Source organism: Rhinolophus sinicus, linkage group LG02, assembly GCF_036562045.2.
Source record: "Rhinolophus sinicus isolate RSC01 linkage group LG02, ASM3656204v1, whole genome shotgun sequence".
NCBI lineage: Eukaryota > Metazoa > Chordata > Mammalia > Chiroptera > Rhinolophidae > Rhinolophus > Rhinolophus sinicus.
The window spans coordinates 144,629,293-144,654,715 of NC_133752.1; the positions used below are offsets into that span (position 1 = coordinate 144,629,293).

The 25,423-nt window shown below is 40.9% G+C and overlaps 1 protein-coding gene across 28 annotated transcripts in view; it reads left to right on the forward strand.

Annotated features, from left to right (window-relative positions):
- The window catches only part of R3HDM2 (R3H domain containing 2), a 134,979-nt gene that overhangs the window by 80,726 nt on the left and 28,830 nt on the right, over positions 1-25,423 (forward strand). For 10 of the 28 annotated variants that reach the window (XM_074325513.1, XM_074325525.1, XM_074325516.1 and 7 more), the window contains 10 exons: positions 12,291-12,490; positions 15,088-15,111; positions 16,818-16,859; positions 18,766-18,852; positions 19,364-19,490; positions 20,361-20,439; positions 21,093-21,152; positions 21,632-21,772; positions 22,207-22,315; positions 25,046-25,141. In XM_074325513.1, coding sequence (XP_074181614.1) covers positions 12,326-12,490; positions 15,088-15,111; positions 16,818-16,859; positions 18,766-18,852; positions 19,364-19,490; positions 20,361-20,439; positions 21,093-21,152; positions 21,632-21,772; positions 22,207-22,315; positions 25,046-25,141 — 930 coding nt within the window. In that variant the 5' untranslated portion in view covers positions 12,291-12,325. The remainder of the gene's footprint in view (positions 1-12,290; positions 12,491-15,087; positions 15,112-16,817; positions 16,860-18,765; positions 18,853-19,363; positions 19,491-20,360; positions 20,440-21,092; positions 21,153-21,631; positions 21,773-22,206; positions 22,316-25,045; positions 25,142-25,423) is intronic. The other 18 variants (XM_074325537.1, XM_074325528.1, XM_074325534.1 and 15 more) reach the window with 4 other exon arrangements.

The window sequence follows — 25,423 nt, forward strand, 5'->3', positions numbered from 1 at the left end:
CCTAGGGGCCAATGAGCAGATAGAACATAAACACATCATCATTTAACCTTGCAGAATTCATTTGCTCAGTGATATATGACATTAATACCATAACTATATATAGAGCTGTGAAATAAAATGTTTCAAGAATGGTGTTTTTCTCTTTTCTTTCAGAATTAGCTGTTTAATATAAACACTATAATGATACATTATCTTCTTAATGTGATTTGATTGGGAGAAGATGTGGTAGGAAATATCTATCATCTGTTTGTGAATTGAGCTGCTGCTGCAGTCAGTTGGGCTTATGCCAAGTCTAAGTCAAACTCGGGCCTTCTAGACCAGAGGAGATTTGTCTTTATATCTGAAGCGGCCTTGATTATTTTGGTAGTTTTAAAGCTGAGTCAGGAATTGGCAGCTTTTCCTTGTATTCCCTTTTTTTTCTTCAACTCTGATATGGTAGATCCCTGTTGATGTTCCAGTTACGTGCCATTTGGTTTGGACTTAGAAGATTCACTGGGAGTAGCTTCTGTGTTTTCCGTTTTCACTTTGCCAGCGTGTTCATATTTATTAACATTGGTCTGGGAGATTTCTTTCAGCTCAGTGTTAGTTCCTTGTCATAGCAGATCACGGCATGTATTGTCTTCTGTGCCTTATTTATTACTTTAGAGACTGATTCATTCATACAAAGAAAATTCCCCCTCTAGATCTTGTAAATGAAAGAAGTCAAGAGTATTATGTTTCTCTTTGTATGTTTTACATCAGGGATACTTGAAAACTAACGGTGGGTCTTGTTCTCGTCTCCAAAGCTCCCATGTTTAGCTATTTGAAGGATTAAAAGAGAATCAAGAGGTCCATGAGTTTGTTCCCCTCTTTGGAGCTATTCGAGCCTCTATGAGTGAGATGTGAACTTTTCATTTTGCCATTGCCTTTTGTCTCAGAGGAAAACAAACCAGCAAACTTCAGATTCATCTATTAAGCAACGAGGAGCAAAAAGTCTGTTCGTTATTTGATTGAGTAACTTTTTGTGGGGGAGGCCTTAAGGAAGTAGGATAGGAAGTATTTGGATTTGTAATTTTAGTTGTAACCAGAGAGAGGCTCACTGAGGTGGCATTTGAGTCAAGATCTGAAGAGACAGTCCATAGGCCATGCTGTTGTCTGAGAGAGCATCCCAGCAGAAGGAACAGTAAAAGCAGTCACCCTAACGTGGCTTTAGAACACGGAGGAGTCAGTGTGAGTGGAACTGTGTGGGTGGGGGGAAGAATAAGAGAGAGGGTTAGAGGGCAAACTAGAGGTCATGTTAAGGACTTTGGCTTTTGCTCTGAGTGAGATGGGGAGCAGCTGGAGGATTTTGCGCAAAGGTGTAATATAATCTGAAATGTTTTTCCACAATTCTGGCTGCTCTGTTTAAGAAATACTGTAGCGGAGTGAGATTGGAAGCAGGAGACCAGTTAGAAGGCTATTGCAATCATTCAGCCAAAAGAGATGGCAGCTTAGACCAGGGTGGTGGCAGTACACGTGTGGGAAGTCATCAGATTAGGATATATTTTGAAATTAGAGTCAACAGGATTTTCTCCCTGATCATTTAGATCTTCATTTTACTCTTCTGTAAAGAAAGGAATGATAATATCTACCTGTAAAATGTCTTACTGTACATACAACAGAGTGAGTGATCAGTGATAAACATTCTAGAAGTGAGGCCTCCTTAGGATCTGAGCCATCAAACATTGTTCTTTAAATACCTTACTTAAACAATTTACTCACTATAACATCCTTGCTACCTCTGTACTCTGGAGATTGAATGTTCTTTATTTTGATGGTTGCTGCCCCTAACTCGTCCTATGATGATGCTCAGCCTTTTCCTTGCAGCAGAGGTAGTATTAGAGAACAGGCTGATGCTCTTAGATCCTCCATAAAAATGACAATTTTCCCTCACTTTACCTCTTCCCTCACACGTACATATAAGCTCAGGGTTTTGCTGCAGGATTCCTTGCTTATAGGAATTGAGGAATTGTTTGTTATTTTCATCATTATTCCTACTATACTGTGTGTGTATGTGTGCTTTTAACATATATGTACAGCAAAACCTAAATAGTACCTTGAACAAAACAAAAAATGTATTTTTCTCTCACATTCAGAAAATTCAGAGATAGTCCAATCTGGGCTGGTCTAGTCAAGACCCAAGTTTCTTCTATCGATTGCCACCCTCTCTATAGTTTTCAATCCTAGTATCATCTCACAGTCCCATACGGTTGCTGAAGCACCAGCCTTTACTTCTACATTCAAGCCAGCAGGAATTAGGGATGAGTAAAGTAAAGAAGGGCTGCCCACTTCCTTTAAGGATACTTCATAGAAGGTGTATTTACTACTTGTATTACTTTCCTAGAGCTGCCATAACAAATTACCACAGACTGGAATGATGATTCTTAAAGGTTTCCGGTTCCTTCATGTGAAATTAGATTGTTCCTATCTCATTTCTCTGACCAGTCTCACACTCAATTTTAGATTTTGAGATTCTTTTAATACTAAATTATTGACTTAGGTGTTCTCTTCACCTAACAGGTGGAGGCATTGACCTCTAAGGTCATCACCATAGGACAGTATGGACTTAGTGGCCCGGCATTTAAGTTAGCAATAGAAGGCATCCTGAAATGCCATCAACAGTAGGTAAACTGTGATTTTTTTTTTCTTTTCTTTTCTTTTCCAGAGTGTTTTGCCTGAGTTGAGTTGGGGGCAGTTTTACCAGGGCATGGAAAAAGAGAGTGTGAACTTTCAAGGTGCTTTCCATCCCTAAGATTCTGGGTTATTTTCTACCTAGTGGCATTACCATGATAAAGCTAGAGAAAATGGAAGCAGCAGAGGGAAAAGCCCCACTGCTGCTCTTTGAAAGAAGAGTAAATATGATTTGTTCTGTTTTACTCGAGGAAGTAAAATGGGCATTTTGGGCCAAGAATGTAGAGAAGCCAATAAAAAACTATAATGAAGCCCAACTAACACTACAGTCCATTGATCAAAGCACCTGCAGTTCTCATTTCAGGGCAAGTACAGCCATAACAGATATTGAACAAAGAAAAAGGGTACATGTCTAGAACATTTTAATCTCGTTTCTCTCTTTACTTTGCCTAAGGAATTGCTCTGGACATCAGCCAACTCCTGTGGCCTTCCTTACACACCAGTGAATCCTTTTGCATTTATAGAGCAGAATGATTTTCTCACGCTTTCTTGATTTAGAAAATTAGCATTGTTTTTATTTTTATTGGCCTGGTACTAATGAAACCTATGACAGCTGAATTCTGAAGTCTTTAAAGGACTTGGTAACTGTCACATAACTATAGCTTTACATGTTCCATGAGTGCTTTACATTCTCTTTCTTTGAAGAGAGGGGAGTGTTGAGCCCATATCTCTCATTCATAGCTTAGCAGAGCCTTTTTTCCTGCCCCTCACCCAAGGGTTAATGAGCCATTTACCTCTTTAGGGTGCAGTTATCATACTGTTTTGGTTTTTTGTCCTTTGTTTGGGCGTTGTAGTGGAAAGAACATGGGATTTTGGAATCAAGAAGACCTGGGTTTGAATTCTGCCTCCTTATACATGTACTGTATGGCCCTGCACAATTCACTTAGTATTTCTGAGTGTTAGTATTTCATTTATAAAATGGGAGATAATATTTTATACCTTGAGAAGATCAAATAAAATACTCTCTATAAACTAAAAAATTTAAAGTCACAAGGAATAGCCCAGATTGAGTGAAAAGATGGGAGAGTTTACAAACTCAATTTTTTTTTTAAGTTTTATTTATTTTAAGTGTGTTTTTCCAGGACCCATCAGCTCTGAGTCAAGTAGTTGTTTCAGTCTAGTTGTGGAGGGCGCAGCTCACAGTGGCCCACATGGGGCTCAAACCAGCAACCTTGTTGTTAAGAGCACCGTGCTCTAACCAACTGAGCTAACCAGATGCCTCTACAAACCTAATTTTTGAACCCCAAAATATGTCCACCACTGACATTCTCCAAAGAGAGGCTTTAGATCTAGGCACCCCTCCCATCTCACACTTCACACCAAAGAATGTTCCTGAATGTCCACCTTGGGAACTTTGGCTTTGGGATCCGACACAGCTAGTTTGGAATCCTGCCCTTGCCTCTCTTGTTAATACTTAACTTGGGAAAGTTATTTAATTCCTCTGAGCTTTGATTTCTTCATCTTAAAAATTCTGTAACAAAGAGTTTTGTTAGGATTAAATAATGTAGAGAAACAATCATCAAAGTCATAGAAAAAATGTAGACTTTAGAATTAGTATCAGAGTTCTGTTACCTGGTTCTGTCACTTACTGGCGGGGCAACCTTGGGCAAGTTGCTTAACTACTCGAAGTGGATATGAGTTGAAGTGCATAAAGAACCAGGTTCATAATCTTGTTCAAAAACATTAGTGCTTTTTTTCCCTCCTAACTCCTATGTCAAAGAGTGTAAGAATAGGCTTGTTACGCATTAGCACCTAAACAATTTTGTTTTTAACCTTCCATTTTGACCTTATGGATAGTTCTTTCCTGCTGTCTTGACTCCTGAAGGCATTTTTCTCCCCCCTGTGTGTTTAAATAACATACAATAAATTCCACAGACCTTAATTTAAACGTTCAGTTAAAAAGTTTTCATAAATGGTAGTATACAGCCATGTAACCACTACCCCAAACAAGATAGAATGTTTCTATCACTCCTGAAGGATTTCTTATGTCTTTCCAATGAATATTTTAGCCCCACACCTTAAGCAACCACTTTCTGGTTTAAAGCATTGTAGGCTAGTTTTGTCTGCTCTTGAACTTCATATAATGGATTTATAGAATATGTATTTTTTGGAGGGAGATGATCTTTCTTTTATTTACCATAATAGTTTTGAGATCAGCCATGTTTTTGGTTATGTCAGTATATACCCAGCAGAATCCCCTCATGTCTCACTGATGATGATATAGTCACTTGTTCTTTTCCAAACCTGTCACAAAAAGGAAACAGAATCACGACAATTGATCTAGCTAATTAATATTCACCTCCTAAGGCTCAGGGATTTTGTCACGTTCTCTGATCATGTGTCCACAGAGGAAGGCAAACACCAAAAGTTGGTTCTTTTTTTATTTTTTTTTAATGATTTTCTCTTTGATTAGTTATTGCAAGCAGTGCTTTACTTTTTTTTTTTTTTTAAAGATTTTATTGGGGAAGGGGAACAGGACTTTATTGGGGAACAGTGTGTACTTCCAGGCCTTTTTTCCAAGTCAAGTTGTTGTCCTTTCAGTCTTAGCTGTGGAGGGTGCCATTCAGCTTCAGGTTGTCCTTTCAGTCTTAGTTGTGGAGGGCGCAGCTCAGCTCCAGGTCCAGTTGCCATTTCTAGTTGCAGGGGGCACAGCCCACCATCCCTTGTGGGAGTCGAACCGGCAACCTTGTGGTTGAGAGGATGCACTCCAACCAACTGAGCCTTTCGGGAGCTCAGCGGCAGCTCATCTCAAGGTGCCGTGTTCAATCTTAGTTGCAGGGGGTGCTGCCCACCATCCCTTGCAGGACTCGAGGAGTTGAATTGGCACCCTTGTGGTTGAGAGCCCACTGGCCCATGTGGGAATTGAACCGGCAGCCTTCGGAGTTAGGAGCATGGAGCTCTAACCGCGTGAGCCACCGGGCCGGCCCAGTTCGTTCTTTTTTATTGTTGAATAGTATTCTGTTATATGAATATACCACAATTTGTTTTTCCATTCTCCTGAGTCCCTAGATTTTAAACAATTTTTAAAATATGGGTACCAATTGGAAATAATTTACTCTTGATATACTAATTAGTAAAAGACTAGAAATTCTACAGGGATTTTGCCACAGGGTAAGTCAGAATTTTTAGCCTCTAGCTATTATCTTCTTGCTTGCAGTCTCTACTTGGCCATGGATTAAAAGGGAGAAAATGAAACTGTCCTGTTTCTGAGTGTCCTCTATATAATACATTCTTTTTGGCCCAATGCCTAGAAAGTTGTTTATAGAGTTGATGGAAGGATATATAATCTCGCTGTGCTCTGGGAGGTACTTACCTTGGCAGTCAAAAAATTTATGGGGAATATGCAGTATTCTTCCTGAAAATTGCCAAATCTTGGCTCCCAAGCATCGTCCTCTGTATCATCTTATTTCCTCACTCGGTCTCCTTGCCCCTCACTTCTGACAGTCCTCTGTGCAGCTTTGAGCCCACTCAGTGTCCTCAGGAGACATTCTGCCGGAACACTGTGCAGTTTGTCCGGATGACATGTACCGTGCGCAAGCAGGTGGTAGGGAAGCAGACATCTAGGCTCTCCTGGGGCTTAATGTCTTGGCTTTGTTCTAGTCACATTACATAGGAAATAGTTCCTCTCCTCTTCTACCACCAAAAAACCTCCCAAGCCCTTCATTTCCTCTCTATACCAAGTAAAGTGTGAAGAGTGGAAATTCTGTCTCTGCCTTTTAATCCTTTTGTACTGGCTTTAGTCTCGCTTTTTAAGCCTTTTATTTTTTTTTCAAGTAAGTAAATTGTCTTGTCCCTTAGCTGCAACTTTTGCTTTTGTTTTGGCCCAGAAAAATTTGTTTCCAGGAATCCTTAAGCCCCAGGAGTAAGGAGAGCCTTCTGCATAGGATTTCAGGGCTGGAAATGACTGTCGTTAAAAGTTATTTTGGAGAACAAAGGAGTGCCTCAGCTCAAGAAAGATCTTCTGATGGATTTTGAGCTCAGTGTGTCTTCGGATGGACCTTGACTCTGGAATAGAAACACTGACCCCTCATTACTAGCCTTTGTTAACTTGAGGACAGCATCTTTTGTCCTAGAAGCAAAATGGTGAGGAGACTTAAGACCATGTGATGTGAAGACCTGACTTAAGAAGCTGGGAATGTTTAGAAAAGGGAAGTAAAATAAAGTTGTCTTCTATAAGCGACTGACATGGAAGCGAGATTAAGCTTGTTCTTTTATAACTTGCACAGAGAACTAACCTGGGGCCAGTGGGAGGAAATAACAGGAAGGTGAGTTTTGCCTCTTTATAATTTCCACCCCCAAAAAAGATATCTGGAGGTAAAGATTTTCCCTTTACTAGAGGTATACAACCAGGGTCAGGATAACCTTTTTTCAGAGTTACTGATGATTCAAGAACCTGACTGGGGAAGATTATAGATGCAGAAGGATGGAGCTGAATGAAAAATCTTTTCAGTACCCTTCCAATTATGATTCCATGATTCCTTTGTATCTTTGGTAGACTTCATTTTGTCGCCTGGTCTTTGACCACCTGTCCCCTTGGTTAGAGGCAGTATTGCATAAAGGTTAAGAAAGCAAGGGCAAGGGCCAAATTTCCAGGTACTGAGTCCTAATGCTGCTGTGTACCAGTTGTGTGGTCTTAAGCAAATTATTTAACTTCTCTGTGTCTCAGTTTACTTATCTATAAAGTAGTGATGATGATAATATGTATCTCACAGGGTTGTTGTAAGATGAAATGAGATACATAGAGCATTTTAGGGTAGTGCCTGGCACAATGTAAGCACTCAAAAAATGTAGTTGATTATTAACGTCTCTCTCCCTGTCAGTTACTTCTACCTAACAGAGCTGGCCTTCTCTGCCTGGTCCAGATACTCCTCCTCTTAACATACTCACGATGCTTTTGGCTAAAAGGAACTGTAAACTCAACTCAGAATTGCTTAAATGATAAGAGGATTTATGACCTCACATCAAGAGCTAGGGGGACCCAGGTTGACTAATTCAGGGCATACCACAGCATCTAGGATCCAGCTTCCTCTCCCTGCTCTGCCGTCCTCCACGTGTTGGGAGATTGTGGCCATAGTCCCTGCAGGAATACTCTGCACACAAGAGCACCTTCATCAGAAGATAACCACCATTTATTTTTCCAGTGGCTTTTTAAAAAATATAAATACAGGGGTGGATGGGTGGCTCAGTTGGTTAGAGTGCGAGCTCTGGGCAATGGGGCTGCCGGTTCAATTCCCACATGGGCCAGCGAACCTGCGCCCTCCGCAACTAGAATGAAGTCAATGAGCTGCCACTCAGCTCCCAGGTGGCCAGATGGCTCTGTTGGAGCGCGGGCTCTCAACCACAGGTCTCAACAACAACAAGGTTGCCGGTTTGACTCCCCCAAGGGATGGTGGGCTGTGCCCCCTGTAACTAACAAGTGACTGGAACTAGAGCTGAGCTGCGCCCTCCACAGCTAAGATTGAAAGGACAACAACTTGACTTGAATGGAGCTGATGAGTCCTGGGAAAAACACACACACACACACACAAAAGTCCTGGAAATACACACTGTTCCCCAATAAAAGTCCTGTTCCCTCCCCCCCCCAAAAAAAAAAAATATATATATATATATAAATACAGTAGGAAGCTGCCTTTGAAGCCACTCATCCAGCAAAGTCCTCTCATGTCTCACTATTGACAAGTCACCTGTCCCTTTCCAAACCAGTCACTAAAAGGAAACAATTACCCCAATTTGTCTAGCTAATTAAGATCCACCTCCTAGGTCTCAGGAATATGTTCACTTTCTCTGAGCAAGTGTCCTTAGAGGAAGGTAGACACCAGAAGCATTTCTGAGCTAGATTGATGAATGGGGAAGAACGGGGAGATTCGAGTAGGCAGCCAGTGTAGTGCCCTACTGTACCCGTTCCTCTGCTGCTTCCTTTTCCCTCAGAGTAAGAATTGCTTTGTTTTACACAGCTCTTCAAGAGGCCAGTGATCTCAGTGGCGAAGACTGTCAAAATTCTTGAAAATGGGTGCATTAATCACTGTTTTTAATGGCCATCTTTAAGAAAGCTCAAGTTTTTCTGATTCTCAGTGAATGAATTAAACCATGTGGCTTCTTAAAACTTGAGTTGGAATATGTGACCCTATTCCACAGGTAGCTGTTACGAAAGATCATTTTTTTGTTTGTTTGGTTTTTTCCTTAGTGCTTTGTCTGAGAAACAGTATTTGGACACCATGAATTAGTCCAGGTGTACAGATAGTTGAAACTTTTCTGGCCCACATGTGAAGAAGAACTGCAAAGTTGTCATTCTGATTTGAAGAAATATACCTATTTCATAATTGAGGCCCATCCTGGAAAAAGAAACAACCAGCTGCTTTATATTTTTCCATATCACCCTCTCTCGTTTTTGTGTGTGTTTTTTTTTTCAGGTTTACTGAGCTATAATTGACACACAGCTCTGTATAAGTTCAAGGTGTATCACATAATGATTTGACATACATTTATTATGAAATGATTACCACAATAAGTTTAGTTAACATCCATCTCCTCATATATGTATATGTTACCAAAAAAAATTTTTTTCCTTGTAATGAGGACTTTTAAGATCTACTCTCTTAGCAACTTTCAAATATGCTATACAGCAATGTTAGCTATAGTCTTCATGCTGTACATTATATCCCCAGTATTTCCTTATCTTATAACTGGAAGTTTGTACCTTTTGACCACCTTCATCCAATTCCCCCCCACCCCTCAGTTTCTCTTTCTGACAGAGAAATCTATTTGAGGCTATTTAAGTCTAAATAAAAATATTAAAGGTCTATCATATGGTAAAAAATAAAATTAATTTTGTGTGACTCTAAGGCAGATTTAGGATCAAGATTTAAATAGTTTATAGCTTTTTATAGGGAGCAACTATATAACAGTTAAGACTGCTTTAAGAAATAGTGAAATGAGGCATGCGGTCCCCTCTCAGGAAGTTACAGAAAGGAGCTCCTCTTTGGGGATGTGGTGGGCGATTACTTGAGGTCATATCTAAGAACTCTTCCAATTCTCATTATTGATGTTTCTCTGCTAAGAGATATGGAGAAGGCATGTGCTGAGTTTTACTATATTTCAAACTTAAGAGAATGGTGGCTTGATTTACCCATGGGGGAAAAATAAATACATATATATATATATATAGTTCTTATGTATAGTCAATGATCCATAAAGCTCTTTAGGTTATAATTCTTTATAGAAGCCTCTAGGTACTGAATCAATTAATTAAAAAATAGAATATCAACCATTTTCTTTTGTAGTCAGTTTCCTCCAGTACTTCTCAACTTTACATTCAGCTGTAGGACTATGATTGTGTGAATGACTCCCTGGCCTTCTTCCCCCCCCCTCCCCCGCCTCCCCTTTAAAGGGAGTTTATCTAGCCCAGTGCAAACAAAGTCTCCAGGCAGCTGCTCAAGAGCTGTCACTAGGTGAACAAAGCAATGATCTTTCAGACTATCTGACTTTGCCAGGATGAGGTTACCTGTGCTGCTTCTTTTTTTTATTATTAAAAGATTTCATTGGGGAAGGGGAATAGGACTTTATTGGGAAACAGTGTATATTTCCAGGACTTTATTGGGGAACAGTGTGTTTTTTCCCCAGGACCCGTCAGTTCCAAGTCAAGTTGTCCTTTCAATCTTAGTTGCAGAGGGCGCAGCTCAGCTCCAAGTCCAGTTGCTGTTTTCAATTTAGTTATGGGGAGCGCAGCCCACCATCCCATGTGGGAGTCGAACAGGCAGCCTTGTAGTAGAGAGCACATGCTCCAACCAACTGAGCCATCCAGCTGCCTCTCAGCAGCTCAGCTCAAGGTGCTGTGTTCAATCTTAGTTGCAGGGGGCGCAGCCCACCATCCCATGCAGGAGTCGAACTGGCAACCTTGTTGTTGAGAGCTTGCAGCTCTAACCAACTGAGCCAGCCGGCTGCTCAGTAGCTCAGCTGCAGTCAGTGAGCTGCGGCAGTTCGGCAGTTCGTTGTCTTCACTCTAGTTGCAAAAGCCGCAGCTCACTGGCCCATGTGGGAATTGAACCTGCAACCCTGTTGCTCAGAGCTCCTGCTCTAACCAACTGAGCTATCCAGCCACCCTACCTGTGCTTAATAGTCTTCTGGATCTTTAACCTTCAAACTAATTTGAAGGAGGAAAAAATGTCTGGTGTGACGATTTTCTTGAAGCACTGCTGTTTGTTTGTCTAGCTCCTTTCTAGGGCCACAAGGAATAGACATGACTTCTGGGAGGGTTTTCCGTCTTATCTTTTTAAAGGAGGGAAAGTATTCAGGATTGAAATACAACCTTTAACCATGTTGGAGCTAAGGATGTTTGACTTCAACGGTTGCTTGAGGACATGAATCTATGTATAGAACATCAACTTTTGTTTGAGTGTGTGCTTGGAGAACTGTGTTGACTTCATTACAGGATTTCCCAGGTAGCAATAGTAAGTGATAAAGAGCTAGCCACCCCTGCACTACAGATGCTCTGTGTCTTTGGGAGGCAGGAGAGTGACTGAACCCAAATAGTGAATAGCGAAACAAAGACTCTCTTCCTCCAGGGAGAGACCCAGTCTTTCTGAAGGACAGATCACTATAGAGTTCTTTTCTTCCTTTTTTTTTTCAAAAAAAACCAAAACTTTTATTTATTTTAAGTGTATTTTTCCAGGACCCATCAGCTCCAAGTCAAGTCATTGTTTCAATCTAGTTGTGGAGGGCGCAGCTCACAGTGGCCCATGTGGGGATCGAACAGGCAACCTTGTTAAGAGCACTGCGTCTAACCAGATAAGCTAACAGGCCGCCCCCTCTTCCTTTTTCAGCTTGTTGAAAATAAAGGAAAGAATTTAAGATTCTGTAACCATGGTTTGATTTTGCTGCTTTTTGATGGGGGAGAAGCTTGAAGTTGGTAACAGTGTTGTGTTTTGTGGCAGCTGTGGCTCTTCTCCCTTGGGAAAGGAGAATGGTCGTCTGGTAGTGAATGGAGCTTTATAATATGTTTTTCTTCTTTCAGGAGAGAGTTTAGTGAGTTAACTTTTTGGAGTGGTCAAGCTGAAAATGTGAGCAAATTTCTGTAGGGAACAAAGGAGGGCAAATAAAGTGCCAAGAGGATTCATACTATATTGCTTTAGAACTGAATCCTGGTGAATCTCAAAATAATTATGCTGAGTAAAAGAATCCTGGTAATGTATGATGAAAGCTCTGGAAAATACAAACTAATCTGTAGTGACAGAAAGCAAATCAGTGGTTGACTGGAGAAGGTGGGGAGGGGAGGAAGGGCTTACAAAGGAGCAGGGTGATGAATATACTTACTGTTCGCTTGTGGTGATGGTTTCACAGGTGTGTGCATGTTTCATAACTCATCAAATTGTGCATTTTAAATATATGCAGTTTATTGTATGTCAGTGTGACCTCAATAATCCTTTTTTAAAACGGAAAATAAACAGCCAGGGGCAGCATTTGTCAAAAGACCCTTCTCTGGGTTACAGGGAGGCTGCTGAAGACTTGTATGTGAAATACAAGTCTTGTATGTGTGTTAAGTAAGGATACACACCTCCTATTCAATGCATTTGATGTTTCTTTAGGAGTCCATAGAGGCTGCTGTATTCTATTGAAGAAGATGTCTAACAGTAACACTACTCAAGAGACCCTGGAAATAATGAAAGAGTCAGAAAAAAAACTGGTAGAAGAATCTGTAAACAAAAACAAGTTTATATCTAAGACTCAAAGTAAGGAAGAAATTGAGAAAGAGTGTGAAGATACCAGTTTGCGTCAGGAAACCCAGGTAAGGATTAGAAGTACAACATGTGCACACTCTGTAGATCTGAACAGAAATGTGATTATAGGTGGTATTGGGGATCTATAGGAAGCCAGTCACTTGTCCAAACACTTGATTCTCCCTAAAATCCCAACTTTGGCTCTCAAGAAATGTCTCCTGCCCATTTTGTCATAGATGCCACAATGGAGTCTAAAGAAGACAGTGAAATACCTAATCCATTTGGACCTGAGTTACACTACTGTTTGCTACATTTTGAGATTTTTTAGTTATCAAAAAATATATACAAACACATATTTAACAAGTCATAATGTGACTAATACAATAAACTCTTAAAACTAGAGCTGCCTGGCTTTACATACAGTGTTAAATTCATATCCTGGTTGTGATAAAGCAGTCAGCATTTTCTGGGTCAGAAATAGTCTTTGAACATGCCACTTGGTAAATGTGAGTGAGAGGAATTTCACTCTTTGGTTGCCATGTTGTTTTCCATCCAAATTCATACTGCAGTGCAGCTATGATGGCAGGAGATGATGGCCAGCTGAGCTTCCTCCAGGGCTCCTCTTTGGTCCCCAGCCAGCCCGGACTCTCAGCCTCCTCTCGCCTACCTGTTCCCGTCCTTCTCTTCTTCTGTGGTCACTGCCGGTTTCCTCTGGTATCCAAACCCACATTACACAAATCTTTTCCTTCATGCCCAGGGGTGAGACCAGTCTTTATGATATGCTTAGGAGATAGACTGTTAACTCCAGTAAATTAGTTTAAAAAGCAGTAGCAACAACATTTTGGAAGTTCTGGAAACTTGAAGCATAATTTCTCTTGACAACCCAATATACCTAGGCCTTGTCTTTTTTTAAAGGTAAAAAAAACAACAACATAAAGGGATGAATTAAATCAGACAACTTTTGAAATATTTTGTTCTCTAGCTGCCTGCTTTTCTGTCTTTCCTCTTAATAATTTGCCAGATCTCTGTCCTGGCTGCTTTTCTTTCCATTATCCTTTGTATGAGTTATCATTCCCTGCCCATCCTTCCAGAGTTTCCAGCCTCCGCTGATACTAGTAGTGAATTTAAATCCTGAAGACAGATAACTTATGTTTAATTATGTGTTGTCACGTTACATGGAAGATATAATTAAATGAACTTTTGGGTCCAAGTTACTCAGTTTTCAGGAGACTATTTTTATTTTAAGTGGTGTTCTGAACTCCTGTTGTGTGTACTTCTTGATGACAGGCGGAGAAGCAAGGATGTCTATAGGTTTTACATGTCTTGTGGACACTCGCTTGCTTGAAGAATGTCTTCATCCAGATGTACAAATAGATTGTGTGGGAGGTTGTTGAGGGAAACCTGCCTCCCCTCTGACTCCTTTTGCTGCTGCGAGATCAGGGAGAGCTGCTGCTGCTCCTACAAAGTCTTCAGTCCTTTTGGCCACCCTTGGCAAGCCCTCTCCGCTCTACCTTTTCCCAATAGATCATGTGCCCCTTCAACAGCACTAAACATTCTGTTACTTCTACCTTCCCCCTGACTCACACTCCGGAAGTCTCCCCAAGAATCTTACTGACGCTGTCAAGGGAGCGCCTGTGATGAGTTGGAACTGGGAAGTTTGCAGAAGGGGACTTGCATTACTTGTTCTGTGTGAGACATATCCTTGGAATCAGCAGTTGGAACTCAGAACAGCTTTTGCATGGAAGCGATGCTAGAAAAGGCAGGTTCTAAGATTCAGTTTAGAATGGGCAAGCCCTGACTTAACACATACTGAACTTAGGTGGGTCCTTTAAATAACCAGCTGGGTATAGCGTCCTAGCTGAGCTTTCTGCCTTTAATGTAATCCCTTCTGATTCATCTACCGTACTGCTTTAGAAAGATGGTTTTGAAGTAAAGATGTGATGTTAATTCTCAAATTTTGTGTATGTCTTATTGCCCTAGGCTAAGTCCCAGATTTGTCAGCATGGCATATTGTGACCTAGTCCCTTACCTGCTGGTCATCTGCGTCTGGCGTCCTTTGCTTCAGCATTATGTGATTCCTGGGTCCCTGTTATAAATAGGGACCGAAAAGTTTGGGGCAAGCATGCTTTTGTACATGCTTTCTCTGCCTAGAATGTCCTCCTTGGTGTTCTTTCTCTGGCCGCCTTCACTCTGACAACTGCTTTTCTCCCCCACTGGCATCTAATAACCTGCTTATTCTTTAAAACTCAATCCAGATGTGTCTTTCTCCAGGAAGCCTTCCTTGACAACCATACTCACTCACTGCAGGTGTACATCGTGTAATTCTTCAATTAATGCCTGTCTCCTTCACAGAACTATAAGCTCCATGAGGCCCAGGACTCAGTCAGTTTGGATTTACCACTGTATTAGGTTGGTGCAAAAGTAATTGCAGTTTAAAAGGTTAAAAATAATTTCAAAAACCGCAATTACTTTTGCACCAACCTAATATCTGTAACGCCCAACACAATTCCTTGCAAGCACTCAATATTTGTGAACATATGAGTTTGGAATTGCTGGGTCTGAGTTAGACACTTGTGTGTGTGCTCCGATAGCACTCCATGAGTGCCTCTGTAATGCACTTAATGTACTGTATTGTAATTGTCTGTTTGTCTGTCTTCTCCAACAGGATTATGAGTTCCTTTTTGACAAGGTTTGTGTCTTTTATCTATGTATCTTCCAGTAGTTAGCATGGTGTCTGGTACACATTAGGCTTTCAATATATGTTTGACTATTAAATGAACACTATCCATTCTGGGATATAAGCAGATTCATACATACATACATTGCTTATAGCGTTATAAGTTTATATAACCTCTTTGAAGGGCAATTTGGTAATACTTTATAAAATTTTAGTGGACTACAGATATACTTTATTTGTAGATACACTCAGTGTTATGGTCCTTGAAACACTGTTTATACTAGCAAGAGATCAGAAACATCCAAAGTGATGCAATTTAAGAGACTGATAAAATAAGTTATGGTACAGCCACATAGTGGAATACCATTAAGAAAAACAGTAGATCTTCTGTAGCATGATATCCATGAAAAAAAGTTTAAAAGCAAGGTTCAGAGCAGTGTGTACAGTATACTTCTATTTGGTTAAAAAACAAAACAAAACACCTGTGTGTACACATGTATAGTAAGCTTATATATGCATAAAAGATCTCTGGAAAGGTTACAGGAAATTCAGTACTAGTTGAGGGAACCAGGTAGCTGGGGGACACAGGCCCACACTATACTTGTTGAATGTTTGTGCCATGTGTGTATTACTATATATTTGAAAAAATAGTGACAAAATACTGCTTCATATTCCTGGACTATGGCTTTTCCTTTACTGTAATTGATCTCTCCACTGACCAGACCACCATCATTTCTTATTCTTTCCATCCACCTTCCCAGTTCTCCATGTTGCATTTTAGTAGTTTTGTTTGGTAACTAGGGAAGAGGACAAAGGAAAGGGGAATCTTCACCCACCCACCCAGGACCACCCTAGTACTGTGTCTGTCTTGTTCCCCCAGCTACCCACCCGCCTCAGTTCTCTCCGTACCCCGGGGCAGTGAGTTCCATGCCACACACCTCAGAGACCTAAGGACCTCACCCATACCTCTTCCCAGAAGCCCCCATTTTGACTTCTCAGCTGTTCAGAAACCTCATTAATTAATTAGTTGTTCCTTCCCTCATCCCACCTCAAGCCCTCATGCTTATCTTCCTCAGCTTCTACCCTGCTCCTTACCCACTCTCCTTATCCTCCTTTTGTTATGGAGTTCTTGACCATATCTTCCATTCTCCCTTCTTTTTATCCTGTTGCATCTTATATCCGTAACCCAGACAGTCTGTAAGAGCCACCAGCAGGAACTTAGAACTGGGAGAATTCTCATAGAAGTGGGAGGGAGGCAATTGGCAAGAAGAGTCTTTATTTCATTTCTGCAGCTAGAGGGACAGGTGTTTTGAATATCTCAAATTGGAACTCTGAATGCATTGTCCTATAAAGATGTTATTATAAGTGACAGTTAGGGGTCATATTTCATGTCCACAAGCATCTTAATCAAGGGAGGATTCGTGGTTTATCCAAAAGTAATTTTTATCAATCTGTGAAATACGACAACAGTCAGTATCTTCCTAAGGAATTCTTTATCTCTATAGTGAGTGGTGATTTGTCTGTAGGTGGCCTGTAATGCCTTCCGTGTCATAGTTGCTTGAGTTGCAGCACGGGAATAACCACACCAAGTGGGCCTCATCATAGTTTAGCTGTTGTAATGGTTTTACAGTTAGTGCTTTTTCTTTATAAACTTGTATGCTTTTAACTTAAGTGTTGATTTCCCCCACCTTTAATGTTTTCTAATCCCCTTCTAACAGAGGCGGACATCCAACCATGGTCATGCCAGGAAAAGAGCCAAGGTGAGAGCCCTTTCTCTATAGCTACTTTTCTGGTGCTATTAGTAATATGTTTCACAAATGGACTTATCACTAACATCTAGTTTCTTTGGATTATATATAGGCAAACTTTTTTGCCTACACTTTGTACCCTAATTACGAACGTGCATTTACAGACACAGAGACATGCACGCACACATTTCCTGTTGGAAGGTCTGGTTTTATTTTCCTCCAGTATCTCTAGTTCAGTCACAGTCTATTTCAGATACCTGAAAGGATACCCAGCCAGAGCCTCCCACAAGCCTGAGCAAATTGGTACTGGTTCTGCTGCAGTGCCAGTTTCTGTGCTCAGCTCTGGCTTCTCTAGGAGAAAGGCTGCTGTGAGTCTTTTCCCCCCTGACATTTTTTTTCCACGTGAATTTTTTTTTTAGGATAAATCCTGCTCCATTAGTAGAAATGACTCAACATTTTAGACATCCTAAAAATATAGCCATTTTTAAAGATGTTTTACTTTTTAGGTTGGGGCAGGAAGGAAGACTTCGTTTTTAATCATTGTTTGATAAAATTAGCACATCACATTATTTTGAGCAGTGTTATCAGGGAAGAATATATGTGTTAGTATGTGATAGCTTATTAATTTTAGTTGGGGAACAGTAACATATTAAACTTTTCTTACAGTGGGAGGAATTATCACCAGAATTAATAATTAAGGGTATCTACCCTTTTCCCCCAGAAAAATAATGGCAGAATTTGGGAGTGACCCAGCCATATGTAACTTGGGTTTGAAGATGACCACGATGTATGGTCATTTGGTTCTGTGTTTTGCCTTACATGGCATAATCCACAGTGATGGGCTTGACATTCAAGTTCAGAGGGTATTCACTGCTGCGTGACTTCCTATCAAACTTTTTGAGTTAATTAAGACCATTATCTCCATTTTATAGGTGAGGAAACTCGGGCTTATAGAGAGTGAGTGAGTTTGACAGAGGACGTTTTATTAGTGAGTGGCAGAACTCGGCTTAAAGTCAGTTCTTCAGACTTGCAAGTTCGTTTTACTATACTAAACTACCTAGAACACACGTACCATCATTTGTGCTTTTGTATTCACTGTAAACCTTGATTTTATTATAATATCTCTCAGTAAATGTTAGGTTTACTGAGGTAGGTAGATTTCTAATAAGTCACTACAATTTTTGACTTTGGGGATCCCTAGGAGAGCAGTGATTTGCAAAGTGGATTTCAGATCTTTTGGGGATTCTCCAGCCAGCAGAAGTAAACCAAGTGGATTCACTTTTTATCACATTGATTCCCAATTGTTAGAAAGTTTTCTGTCTTTCTCATTTTTCTTAGACACTACTTTCCGTCCCTTGCCATCTCAGGTTTAGAGTCATTTATTGTCTGCTCTATGTTAGGTGCTGTTTATGATACATATGTTTACATACTTTATATCATCTAATTCTCACAACAGCCCTTTAAGTATTTTTATTCCAGTTTTATTGAGGAAAAACAGACCCAGAGAGGTCAAGTAATTTGCTCAGGGTCTCATAGCTCATAAGCACAAAACCAGGAGTTGAAGCTAGGGCTTCTGGGTCTTAAATCCAGTGTCTTTCTATCAGCTCTGCTGCTATGTATTCTCAGTAAACTTCTGAGTCTGAAATTGGAGCACTGGGCTAGAGAGAGAAGAGAGCTAAGTGAAATGGTTTTCCCATCATCTGTCGAATGTAGCCATTTTGTTTTTATATGTCTACTGTTATAAGCAGGAGAATTATCTTTCAAGTGAATCAGGAACTGGCAAGCACGACATGTTTTTAAAAAACCCTATTTAATGGAAGCAGCAACTAACAGAGCCAAAGAAGATGCCTGTCATTCAGCCAAAAGCTTTCTGAATGTCCACTGAGGGAATATATATGTGTTATTTGTTTTTTCTCAGTCTAATTCCAAGCTGAAGTTGGTACGCAGCCTGGCAGTGTGTGAGGAGTCCTCTGTCCCATTTGCTGATGGGTCATTAGAAACCCAGGTAGGTCCTCTATAAGAGTTTGGCAGTTGTTTGGTAAACTGTAGTATAGCAACCACTGCATCAACATTAGTCTTGGAAGTCAGGATAGAAGAAGCTTCAAAACAAGCCATTACAGTGAATCATGACATGGGCGAGAGCTTGAAGTATATAGGTCTTCACACCTCGACCACACACGATGATGCAGGCAAGGAGATCCCAGGGCTGGATCTTGTTTTCCCACCCACACCCTTTTCCCTCTGGTGGTTAGAACCATTTCCATCCAATCCCTACACCAAGAACAAGCCCTGTAACTTGAGCTCTCCGTATAGTAGGCTGTAATTATTGGCAGAAAAGGCTTGGCCTCTACCCTTTTAGTAGAACAAAAGCTAAAACAATTTAATTAACAAAATACTCTCTTCTGTGAGAGAATTCTACCACCCCAAGATCTATCTTCTTTGAGATTTCAAGGGGGCTACAGGAAAGTTGAATCCTTTTTTCCCTTTGATTATATTTCTCTTTACCCTTGTCCAAGGATATCATTCAGTTGCACATCAGCTGCCCCTCTGACAAAGAGGAAGAAAAATCCACAAAGGATGTCTCTGAAAAGGAAGACAAGGACAAAAACAAAGAAAAGGTCCCGAGGAAGATGCTGTCTAGAGGTGAGGACTCCTCCTTTCTCTTGCGTCTTAGGGCCTGGCTCTCCGTTTGTCTTGACGCCTGGCACCTGCTTGCCTAACGGGCCCCACAGTTCAGTGTCCTGCTGACTTCATCATTGCTTAGGAAGGTCCCTGACTAGGTTGTTTTCTTGGCTGCTTTATCCAGCCTGTCTTAGGGGTTCACGTGCCACAGAGACCTATTCCATTAACATTGGTGCTACCCATAGGAGGACATTGCAGCCAATTTTTATTTTATTTTTGCTCTAGAATAAACAGTGACGTGGATCATCACTGGTTACAGCTCCTCGAGGTAGCATTTATATGTTGGTTTGGGGATGCTTGGAGTCTTTTTTTTTTTTAACAATGCAGATTTGTATATTATTATTAAGCTCTCTTTGGTTTTAAATTCTTGGGTGGAAGGCAAAAAGAGATGATCCCTAAAAATGATAGCTGAGAGGGAATAGGCAACCTTGGGATTAAAATTTTATAAATAAATATAAATAATCAACATTTGAGCATCTTTGCTGAGATTTTGGAAAACTCAGCCCTGACTATCCTTACGTGGAATCTCTTTTCCTGAATTAGAATAAAACCAGCTTTGTTTGGTCAGGGCATTCAGCAGACACTTAACTGATGGTGATACTGATACAACACTGGGACCCAGGGTCTGCCTTCTATAATTGTAATGAGAAATTGGGGGGAGGGGTGGTGGCAAATCAAAATCATTCTGGTTTTTAAGCTAAAACCCCTGAAGTTTGATTCTCCTTTCCTATTCTCATCTCTCCTGATCAGGTTGTGGGCTTCTGCTTGGGATTAGGTGTCATGCAAGGTAGTTTCATTTGTTTTTAATTTCTTTTGTTGTGGTGGTTCTAGACTCCAGCCAAGAATATACGGACTCCACTGGAATTGACCTACATGAATTTCTTGTAAATACACTGAAAAAGAACCCAAGGTAATAACATGATTTGATGGAAGGGGGCAAGGGGCCAGCGGCCAGAAAGATACCCAAGGGGCCAAGTAGCTTCTCAGAATTTTTCCATTAGAATCTAGGCTGCCCATCCCCGAACACCATTTCTCTCCAGTACAGTTTTATGTGCTGGGAGGGATTCAGAATACCCTGATATTAAGGTTTCTGCTTTCAGAAGAGTTGAGAAAAATTCTGTGGAAGAATGCAAAGACAAAGAAATCTGAAGGCTTGGGACTATAATTAAAATCACAGAAGAACAAATAATTGATTTGTACATAAGCTAAATCATAATTGATTAAAAATTCTATAAATAACCCGATGGACTATAGAATAATGAACAGATACATAAGTATAAAGTATGTGTTTACAGGTATATGACTGCCAACAGAATTAGGTTTCCGATAAGGAAAACAAAGTACATAGTTAGGAGGATCTGCAAAATGAAAAGTTGATTTCTTTTTTAAAGTAACATAAAACAGGTCAGTGAGGCTCAACAGTCACTGCATTTTGGTCCATTTGGGATTTGGATCTTTCTCCCCTCAGCTTCTGTAGTGAGCAGGTTGTGTTTTTAATTCTTGCTTTGAATGTCTATGGGAGGCTGCTTTTTGTTTTGTTTTGTCTTAATCTTTTCTAAACAGGGACAGAATGATGCTGCTAAAATTAGAACAGGAGATTCTGGAGTTTATTAATGACAACAAGTAAGTTACTTGAATGAAATACACATTTAGAGATGGGAGGGGCACCGGGAAGAAATTTAGGTACAATTTTAGGATATCCCTCTTTCATCTTTCCCTTAAAGGAATTACTCACTGGGAACCAAAAAGAGTTGGGGAGAAGTAATCAGAATGGATTAAAAAGTATATGTGTGAAAACCAAGTGAGGTTTTTTAAGTTATTGCATAGACTTCAGTTGCAAGGAATTTATACATTTTCAGCAACTAGCCCCTGGCCCATATTTCATTATTCTTAAATATCCCCCTTTTTCTTTGTAGAAAATCATCCAGTTGGGTGAGACCTAGGACTTAATGGGAAAGATATTTATTCCCATTGAGTAAATATCTTTCTTATAATGTGTCTGCTTCTCCTAAGAAAGTCCCCACTTTAGACACTTTTAAGAAAAATTACGGTTGGTTATTATTTGTCCTTATTTTACTTTTCCCCCCTGGATTTCCCTTCAGTAACCAGTTCAAGAAGTTCCCTCAGATGACCTCATATCACCGGATGCTATTACACCGGGTAGCAGCCTATTTCGGGATGGACCACAATGTTGATCAAACTGGAAAAGCTGTCATCATCAACAAAACCAGTAACACAAGAATGTAAGCGAGGAAACCACAGATTGGGAGGACTTTCCTGGGATAGCCTCTGGGCTAGAAGAGGAAGACTGTAGGGTTCAAGATGTCTCTTTCTGGGGAGGGACCAGAGTGGGGGGTGGGGGGCTGTATTATCAATTCCTGCTCTTGGTGAGGCCTTGGAGATAAATCCTAGAGGCACTGTTGTTCTGTGAAGACTGGCACCTGGCCTCTCCACCTTACCGATAGGACAGGTATAACTTCGGAGAAGACAAGTTGTAGATATATAAAGAACAGTCCCTGAGGATTTCATTAAAACCTTCATGTGACTTTTTGGACGGCTGACTCCAGAAATCCCCTGAGAGGGAGTTGGGGAACTTAGGAGAGCTGTACGAGGAGGTCTGCTTCCTAACAAAGGGTGTTTTTCCTGCCTTCCTTCCGCATTTCTCTCCCAATTCCAGCCCTGAACAGAGGTTCTCGGAACATATAAAGGATGAGAAGAATACAGAATTTCAGCAGAGATTCATTCTCAAGAGGGATGATGCCAGTATGGACCGAGATGATAACCAGGTGAAGAGTGGAAAGGGGTGGGCACATAGCAAGGTTGCAGTAAGAGAAACTGGGAGGGCAGAAGGATTTTTATGGGATGCAGTGTGGAATTTGATAGTGTGCGAAAATATGTTGAGCTATACCAAGTTGGCTTTGGCTTCCTGCTGAGGACTGACTACGCTTGTTGAGCTGAATGCCGCCCTCTTAGCCCCAGAGAGACATGGTGCTGAGGTTTGCTGGGTTTTCTCATTGGTCCTGGAACTCCCGGGTTCTGCCACTGACTTCTGACTCCAGGTTATTTTGGGACAAAGCAAGGTCCCTCCCTGCTTCAGCCTTGATCCAGCTGATAGCTTCATTCTTTTTTTCTTTAATAGTTAGGGATTTCTTTGGGAACCACCCAAAGCTACTTTTTCCCACTTCCACTCTTAACCTAGCTCAGGGCTAGCCTTGAACAGGCAAAGTTGTGATCTGATTTACCCACATATAAAGGTGTTTCTGATCCCATTCTGCAAACTCCTTACTCTTTTCTCAATTCCTTCCACCAAGGTGAGTGAGTTAATTTGACTTTTGATGCTGGGAACCTCAAACAGTATCCCCTTTTTGATCCACTCCTGTGGGAATAAGAAGTGAACAAATCTGCCCCATCCTTTCATTTATGGGCTCGTTGTTGCCCTGACTTCAAGCTCGCCCTTCCGATAGTGAGTGATTATTTGGGGGTTAGTTTTCCTAGCCACATACAGGGATTGGATTAGCCTGCTTCTACTTGGCCTCTAAAGGAGGTTAGGTGGAGAACCAGGATTAAAGTTTGAATAGCATGATTGGGTAGAGCCAATATGAGTCTTGCTAATTAATAATAACTATGATAATATCTTACGTCTAGAGTCAAAATTAGTTTTCTTGAGGTATTGTATGGTTTTGAGACTAGGACTTTTCCTGGTTGCTACTTGAGTATTTGAGGGAGTCCTTTAGAGAAAAGCGCCATTATTTGTTGTGGACAAACACACTGGGTCTGATTGAAAAAAATGAAACATACAAAAAGACAAAATTTAAAAAACAAGAAAGAGCCTTTCCATCCTGATGCCCTTCTCTCCATTTTCCCAAAACCCTTTTTCTGTGGATCAGGAATTACTCAGGCCTAGAGGCATATTGAGACGGAGTGGAATCTGTCTGTACTGTGAACTTTTCACCTCTCAGCTTCAGGCTTGATCCATACTAGGTTAGGCTCTATGCACTTTTTTGTCTGTGATGTTAATAACAAACACAGTATTGCTATCTTGTTGAGTGTTTTCCCTGAACTAGACTCTGTTCCTAACACATTGTATACATTATCTCTTTTAATCCTCTTCGTAGCCCAATGTAGATGGGGGTTATTAGCCCCACTTTAAATGTAAGAACACTGAGGCTAAGAGATGTTAAGTTATGAAGTGACATTACTCAGAGGTGGCAGAGCTGTGCTCCCGTCTGACCTCAAAGCCCATAATGCTCTTCTCTGCCACTGTTTTATCAGTGCTAGGGGCTGAGGACAATATAGCACGTGACGGTCCTGTGTCTTCTCGGAATGGGATTTGTAAAAGGACATTTTGTAGAATTTAGGTTCTTAAGGCTAGTGAGAACTAAATCTAGTCAAAAGTTGATACTCCTGAAGTTGTGCCTCCCTCTGGAGATTGGTGAAGCTCGGTAAGATCAGCCTAGAGCAGTAGTCTCCTTGGTTGCTTCATCTGAAGCTTTCAAAGCCTCTCAATTGAAGGTCAGAATCTTATAACTGTTGACATTCATCTGATGGGTTACCTCCCTCAGAGCTCATTGCCTTCAAGAGCAGAATGAAAAAGGACACTGTAACACCCTCCCCGAGACAGTGCTCACAACTGACAGACCAAGAGAGTGAAGGACAGTGTTGGGGGTTGGGTGGTAAACTAGCCAGAGGCGGTGGGTGATCTGCTCAGTCATCCCCGCTAGTCACCTCACTATGTTTCTCAGGGCATGGAAGGTTCTCTGTCCTCCATTTCCTTCTTTTCCATTTCTATCGCCCTCTCTGTCCCCTCCTTCCCCTGTATCTATTTGTCTGTTCCTTTCTCTGTCCATCCTTTCTACTCTCCTTTCCTTTCTCTCTTCCTCTTTGTGTTGCTCTGTTCTTCTTCTCTTTCTGTAATTTGTCTTTCTCTCCCTCCAGGAGCTATAGATAAGAAAAGATTCTTAAGCCTTGAGTTTAGCTTCGCCCTTGGGATTTCCTTTCCAAGGCCTTCTTTGCTGAGCTGTGTGTGACTTGGGTCTTCAAATCATGACATTAGTAACTGAAGAAGGGACAACGTCAGGTGCTAGAGCTGTAAAACTCTTCTCTACATTCAGCTCTGCTAAATACCTGTTTCTTTGCCTTCTAGCTTCCTCCTATCCCTAGCTTTCCCTCCAAAGCAATGTTGTTTATTCCCTCAGCTATTCTCTTGATCCTTACTGGCTGGAAAGTACCTGGTTACGATAAGGAAGCAACCCAATCCTTATAAGTAGTTGTTCTTGATACTCTGGGGGTGGGGGTGGGGAGATGGAGAGGCCCCAACCATCCAGAAAATCTGATCTCCCAAACTGCATGGTCAGATGTACCCAGTAAAACCTGTCCAACACTGGAAATTTTATTTCTTTTTTTTCCATTTTTTTGATGGCAACTATAAACTCTCCCGGTTTCTCTTCCTTGCTGGTGTGCAGTGAACTTGCAGTACGAGGAGAACTTAACTAGCTTAATTCTGCTCATCGATCTAGATCAGAGTTCCATTGCAGGATGGAAGGAGGAGCAAGTCAATAGAAGAGAGAGAGGAGGAATATCAAAGGGTCCGAGAGAGAATATTTGCCCGAGAGGTAAGTGTAGCTTCTGAGAGTTGTCAGCCCATAGCCTTTAGCTCTTAATCTTTGGAACTGTAAATGGAAATGAACCCTCCATAAATGTTTTGTTGTTGTTGTTTTTTAACCAAAATCAGCCAGCCCCAGATTTGCTCTCTAAAATTCTAAAATTAAATGTGGCTTATTGGGAAGCTGCACATTTTTATTTGTATTATTTTTAATACATTCTGCTGTATAGCATACATAGAGAATAAATGGAGTGGCTGAATTTGGTGGATATGATTAGACTGAAAATAGAAA